This window comes from Lactuca virosa, chromosome 3, assembly GCF_052849685.1.
Source record: "Lactuca virosa cultivar CGN04683 chromosome 3, Lactuca_virosa_CGN04683_v6, whole genome shotgun sequence".
NCBI classification, from domain to species: domain Eukaryota; kingdom Viridiplantae; phylum Streptophyta; class Magnoliopsida; order Asterales; family Asteraceae; genus Lactuca; species Lactuca virosa.
In genome coordinates this window covers 378644562-378651794 of record NC_136428.1, presented here as the reverse complement: position 1 = coordinate 378651794, position 7233 = coordinate 378644562, and the positions used below count along the sequence as shown (strand labels likewise).

Sequence of the window (7233 nt, the reverse complement as noted above, 5' to 3'; positions counted from 1 at the left end):
TTATATATATCTTTACTATTATATAAAGCATATTAGAGGTTTCTTGAAATTTAAAAGGTACAAACTCTAATACATCATATACAATCATATTAAGCTTATTTCTTCCTATACATATAACCATCCGTTTAATTAACTAAAGAAACGTAAATAAAAAAAAAGTACGTATATGTTTCATTAATTCAATTGATTATATACCATTCTTGAATTTTCCTCCATACTCTAATTTTCTCTCACTAATACCCTTAAACCCTAAAAAATAATAGATAATCGCCGTCACTTTCCTCATCCTCATCTCTCCCACATCAAAATCGCTTCGGACCCCATCTCCACCATCTCTCTTCCTTCGCACCGGAAAATAACCTAACTCCGCCACCACTCCGCCACCCATCCTCAAAAGACTTGTAATCGCCACCACTCCACCACCCATCCTCAAAGAACCTGTAATCGCCGCTGCCCCCACATCCGCCACTAACCAGGGGCTAACCGTCGACGACCACCCTTACATACGCTGCAATCGTTGCTGCCCCCACATCCGCCACTAGCCAGGGGCTAATTGTCGATGACCACCCTCACAGATGCTGCAGTCGCTGCTGCCCCCACATCCGTCGACTATATCTCATCTCTCCTCTCTTCAAACCATAAGGTATAAGTATCATTCTATCTTCAATCAATTCAAAAAAATTGATTCTTTTTCTCACCACTAAGTTAAGCGAACAGATTTGTTACAATATTTTAACTGTTTTCGACATAACTTGAAGAGTAACCAAAAAACAGTGGCTGTTTGCAAATTGTGATCATATAAAGTTCTTCTTTTGTAGTGAAAAAACAAATAATGTGATTGAAATGTCGATATAACACAATAAGAACTCAAAATGGTTCAAATGTGCAAAGTACTTTGTCTTTATGATTCATAAATATAAGTTATATATCATGTTTAATGTGCCCTGTAGCTATTCCTGTATGGGTGCTATATACCAAATTTTGAAATGCTTTAAAGTTGTATAATAACTAATAAAGAGCAAAACAAAGAAAAAAAACACAAAATATTTTTCTTTTTATCGAATTAACGACTAAGCTATTAATATAATAACATTTTACAATTTACAAACAAACATTCATTTCAAACCATAATACACACATATTTTACAAGTAAGAAGAAGATGAGCCACTTAGAAAAACAAGTCACTGCCATCATAGGAAGCTGCTGGAAGGCAAATGGACCTTCTTTTGACAAACTTCCAGCAAACAGATGGAAGATTAAGAACCAAATTGTCAAAGACCTGATCTTTGGTGGTGATGAAAAGAAACATTCATTTCAGGTTTGGATCTTTCGCAGCTTTTAAATATCAATGAACTTTTATTACTTTCTATATAATGCAATTGTACATTCATTTAGTAATCATAATTTATGTCTTTTTTATACAGGTTGGTCTTGTGGACACTCTGCATATCATCATAGTGAAGCAAGTCTTGTGGGCACCATCATTGGCATGGCCCAAAACTTTGTGGACACCCATCACAGGTGATTTTTTTAACAATGCAAATGAACTTCTCAATTACTTATCCATTGAGCCTACTTGGTATATAAATCCCTCTTTTTGTATTCGAACTTAATTTTTTTTTAAAATATTTTTTTTGACATATACCTTCCGGTTATACCCATGGTCTCATCTCATTTTGAGCTTTTTAAAGATTTATATTCACAACTAAACTGGTAACAAGTTTTCACTGATAAATTTACTTATTTAAGATGCCTAGATGACCCAAGCTTTCCGACTATGAGTTGCCACTTTATTTTTATTATTTATATACCTTTAAAAATGTAAGTTATCTTAATTACTACAATAGGCTTCCTTTTTCATAGAACTTCTATTTAGAATTTATTTATAAGTTTCATAATAACCATTGTTTATTATGTCGTGATTAAACATAAAAATATATGCGAATTTTGTTTGCATTTTAATTGTTTTAATATTGGTCTAAATCGTTTTACTATACATGTAACGAGAAGCTTACTTGAATAAAACATTTGCAAAAATCTTCTACTTATAAAACAGGAACTCTTTTTTACCATTGTATTGCTTTTAGTTGAAATAAACATTATAATGGTCATTTAATCAAAAGTATATCTCTGTTTTGTGATACATGGAATTTTGGGATTTTTGTTAGTGTGATGCTTTTCATAAACTCATGATTGTCACAATGATGATGTGCTAATTAAAATATGTATTCTTTTAGAAGATGATAGAGTAATTTTATAAACTAATTTAAACCTAATTATAGCTTGAACATTATATAAATCAATGATTGAAATGCAATGTCATTATTTATAATTTACATGGTAGTTGATATATACGTATTAATATTAATATTCTTTAATATATTCTTGATTATAAGTTTCTTTTCTAAAAGTAACTTCAAAGAATTATTTTTATTATTATCTTATCTGGGTTTTAATGAGCTAATAGTAAAGATTATGTTTTTTGTTTTGTAAATAATAGACTCTATAGCTATAATTAAATTACATATAGAATAATATTACTATTAAAATATAAAACCATATATTGTATTTATATATAATATAAAAACAAGCATATGTAAAGTTCATAGGAAGCTGCCGGAAGGCCAAGGGACCTTCTTTTGACAAACTTCTGGCAAACAGATGGAAAATTAAAAATACATTGTATTACTATTAAAAGTTAAAACCATATATTGTATTTATATATAATATAAAAAATACTAAGCTTACACCCATCACACGTTATGTTAGTTTACAAGATTAAAAATTCTTTTTTCAATCTATTTAAATATGATAATAATATGATTAAGTTTCATATGATTTGAAATACTTTTGGTAAGGATTTGCAACTGTTATTATATTAATTTTTAAATTTTTCAGTATATTTGTTAAGTTTTGTATGATTTTAAATATTTTTGGTATGGATTTTGATAGTTATTATATTCATTTTTAAATTTTCAAGTATATTTGTCAACGATAGTATTCATGGTAAGAATTTAATTTGATTATTTTGGAATGATTATCAATATCCAAAAATACATCATTTTCTATTCTATAATAGTTTATTCCAACTATAAATTTAATATATGTTCTTCATTTCTAACTCTCAGAGCACAATTCGGCAGTTAAGGTTTGAGATGATTGAATCATTCATTTGGAATCGGGAAGACTGCATCATTGCATTGCATTCGGTGACACACAAATTCAGGTTTTCTTTACTTCTTTCTATCTGTTATAACTTCAAGTATGTCTATAATATTTTATTTCTTACTTCTATTTGAAGTGATAAACTTCATCTGTGTCATGTAATACACTTATATAATATGTAGATCTGGTGTGTATGTACGTGTTTGTTACATTGTATATATGTATGGTTGTATATGTATATGTTTTGACCTTGTGTGTATGTCTATTTGAGTGACTGTGTTTGCGGTCTTAAATGGCAGGGACTTTAACAAACTTTTCTGTTTTTTCTTCTTGAAAGAGAACATGGTTTTCTTTACATGAGAAAAACTAAGAAATTAATGTTTAGCAATATGTTGTGACCATCAAACCAATATCTTAACATACACAAAAAAAACAGTTTTTTTGAGTTTGAGTGAATGTGTCTTCGTGTTTTTATGATTGTAATAGTAGAGACTTCATCATTTTTTTTGTATGTGCATTTTTATTTTTGCCAATTAATTTTAGTATATACTTAAAGAGAATATACCCTTTTTTCCAAAGTTTGTGAATTTACCGATTTGCCCTTGGTTCAACAAAAATATAGGATGTGAAAAAAATAAATCCGGTTTCAAAATATTATCTTTTCCTGTCTTTTGTGAGCTTGAAATTTAAACTCCGATTTTTTTAAATTGATTGTGTATTTTATTAGATAAGATTTTTTTTATTTTTGATTACTATATTTGTTGATACAAATGCTGCAAAGTGTGGTCACATGGATTGGAAATATGAAAAAAACCATAAAAATCCAGAAATTATGTCCGTTTAGTAATTTTTGAGGCATTGGGGATATAGACAACTTAGGATTTTTCTACTTTTGAATATTCCTTTCCCTAAACTTTGTCATGAAACTGGTCAAATAAGTGCTGTTTTGATAAACTTTTTCATGAAAATGGTCAAATAAATGCTGTTTTGATAAACTTTTTCATCAAGTTGACTTCTGATTACTACATCCATTATATAGTCTAATTAATGGGTTTTCTATAACATTTAAAGAATAACTCATGTAATAAAAACTCTTATTGCTTGGATATTTCAAATTTACAATACCTATGTTATTATACATTGGGCATCTCAAATCGATATAATTTTTTATATAAATAATGATGTAAATCATTTCTACATCAACATAATTTTTTTTACGTAGAAATGGTGTTATTAATAATGTCACATTAAATTTGGTGACAAAAGACTTTATTAAACACCAAATTTAGTATTGATGTTTCATCGTTTAAAATCGATGGTTCAAGTTTAAGTATATAACCCAAAGTTTCATGACCTTAGATTAGATTAGGTTCAATATTTTCAGCTAAAGGGTTAGATGGTAATTTGAGATGGAAATAAATTATTTTTAGAATTAATACTTATCCATTTGTAACAAATCGTCAAATCCTATCCACGATCGTCAGCTAAAATGGAATCTCAATTGTCAATTGTAATCGTTTGGTCAGTTTGTAGAAGAGTCTTTGTATTGTTAAACAATTTTAACCATTTCAACAAAAAGTAAGATTTAAATTCAATTTTGACAATTTTAATCAATCACATCTGACTTTTGTTTTGTAGAATCATGAACAGTTACATTTATGTTGATGCATTTTCATTGCTACTGAACTTCCATTTGTGGTATATTTTGATACCCGTTTGTGTGAATTTCATTTGGAGAGACGTAAAAGCAAACAAACTCTTCATTGTCCTCATTGATCAAAATGTATGTTTAAAAAACTATTTATATCTTATATTCATTTTCATAATTTATCATAAATATTTTGTTTATAAAAATATTACATTTTCTATTAGAGAGAGAAATTGGTAGCAGTTGTTCCACAACAAATGATGCGTTTTATTTATGGAGGGAATCTATTGGGTGGTGTGTTCTCTTTAAAACATTTCCAAATCGAACCAACATATGCTGAGTATCCGAGGTATCAAGAATACAGTTTATTACGTGGTGATTTGATGATTAGGATCAGCAATAACACACGGTTTAATCGTTTGGCCGATTCTATCATATCATGGTTTCCGGTTTTTCCATTGGTTCCCTCGATTAAAAGTTTAATAGAGGATCGGACAGAGAGAAAAATGATGATCGGTAAATTTAATAACTTCTATATATTTTTAGCATCCTAAATTTTTTAAAATAATAACTTATCCTTTTAATAATCGTTGTTTTTAGATATTGTTGGAAAAATCATCAAAGGCAAGCGAAACTATTCCCGTTACTTTGGTTTAATGTCGTTAACTTCGTTCACTTTATATCTCCAAGACGGCCCGTAAGTTATTATTATTATTATTATTATTATTATTATTATTATTATTATTACACTAAAACAAATTTAGATGACTTTGGAAATATTTGATTATAAATAGGGGGAGTATAATAAAGTTGAAACTATATATAACCGCACGAACTCGCCATCAGATTGTGAGGACTTGCTATGCAATAAAGAGAAAGTACATAATATTTGTTTCTCGGGTAAAATTGGTTCATTTAGATACAAGTTTGTTTTTTTTAGAAAATTATATACTTGTAGTGATATTAAAATAACTAAATCAATCTGTTTTAATAGCTTTTATATTATTTTCAGTGAACATTTTGATATCAACCGAATTAACCGACGTAGAGTTCCAGCCGAGGATGCCGGAAGCATTTAACATCATCAATATGCCTAAAGAATTTTTGATTCCGTGTGAGACATTTAGTGGTGTTTTTTTTTGAAGTTTTGACAACTTTTACGAGTGCGTCTCTTTTAGAGTTGATCTACATTAATGTTAGACATATTGTGGTGAATTTTTTCATGTACGGTTTATTTTTCTTATGTTGCTTTATGACTTGATATATAATAATTTTTGGATATTTATGGATATTTCTTTTAACTATATATTAGTTTCTCCTATTGTGTTTTTGAATTACAAGTTTTTAGTATATTTGGTTATTTATTAAGGGTTGTGTTGGTATCTAAAAAACAAAAAATAAATTAATGTTTAAATCAAATTTGATTATTTTTCCAACAAAAAATTAGTTTAATGTGAGAATCTCTTGTTGAATTAATGAGCATGTGTACAATTGTTAATGTTTAGATCCGATATATGAAAAGTTTGTACTTTTAAAATTGTTAATGTTCATTGCAACACATCACACAAGGCTTTAAGCTTTTGGTATCGTACAATTGTTTAGGGTTTAGGTATCGTACAATTGTTTCTTGTATTTTTTTAGAGTATTTATTCGTGTGAAACACACACATACATGACTACTAAATCACATGGTCTACATTACAAAATGTTACATTCTTTATGATATAATAAGTGTTTATTCTTAACATTTCCATTGTAGTGTGCAATAAGGACTGTTGATAAGGGAAACGAAAACTGTGATGGTTTCCAAAACACAATAGATATAGAAAAGGTATTTCGTTTATATCAGTATATATTTGCATTTATTATATTTGACTATTTATCAAAATAAAATATTTGTAGAAAATCGAAAAAGATACAATAGAAACTATTACGCACGAAAAAAAGAGAAAAACAAAATGAGAAGGATAGCTAACGGTGAAGGATGTAGTCAACCTACAACACTCACAAGTTGCACTACAATGGAGACGAACGAAACAAATATCAACGAAGATTCTTCTGTGAGTGTTTTAAGTGCAGCTCAGAGGACCAGTACTTATAATAAAGAATATTATCAACGAAGAAAGGAACGAAATATGATGACAAAAAGAAGAGTATACGCCTTTCAGGAGAGCAAAAAGTTTACTACAGTTATGATGAAGCGGAAGAAGATAGTAATAATTTATATCCGACGGAGTTCTTGAACTCGCTGAATGTTAGTGGTCTTCCCCCTCATTATCTTCGGTTAAAAATTGGTTGCCCAATAATACTATTACGAAATATCGATCCATCAAATGGATTATGTAATGGGACCAGATTGATATGTAGAGCTTTCCAGCAAAATGTCATTGATGCAGAAATAGCTGTTGGTCAACATGCTG

The 7233-nt window shown here is 29.0% G+C and overlaps 2 protein-coding genes across 6 annotated transcripts; both read left to right on the top strand.

Annotated features, from left to right (window-relative positions):
* The first annotated feature begins 213 nt into the window (after positions 1-213).
* On the top strand, positions 214-3488 carry LOC145167672 (uncharacterized). 5 transcript variants are annotated; one of them, XM_079086910.1, is made up of 4 exons: positions 214-643; positions 1155-1319; positions 1426-1522; positions 3145-3488. In XM_079086910.1, exons 1-4 carry the CDS (start codon positions 560-562, stop codon positions 3153-3155), a joined length of 357 nt encoding a protein of 118 aa, XP_078943036.1. In that variant the 5' UTR covers positions 214-559; the 3' UTR covers positions 3156-3488. The 5 variants fall into 5 exon arrangements, 4 of the variants coding, with proteins under 4 accessions (XP_078943036.1, XP_078943034.1, XP_078943033.1 ...); XM_079086908.1 differs by having other exon boundaries at positions 218-643; positions 1158-1319; positions 3130-3488; XM_079086907.1 differs by having other exon boundaries at positions 218-643; positions 3130-3488.
* A 1167-nt stretch (positions 3489-4655) lies between these two features.
* Positions 4656-6057, top strand: LOC145164963 (uncharacterized). Its single transcript, XM_079083606.1, has 6 exons — positions 4656-4744; positions 4805-4949; positions 5039-5330; positions 5415-5511; positions 5609-5714; positions 5827-6057. Exons 1-6 carry the CDS (start codon positions 4656-4658, stop codon positions 5827-5829), a joined length of 732 nt encoding a protein of 243 aa, XP_078939732.1. The 3' UTR covers positions 5830-6057.
* The last annotated feature ends 1176 nt before the right edge of the window (positions 6058-7233 follow it).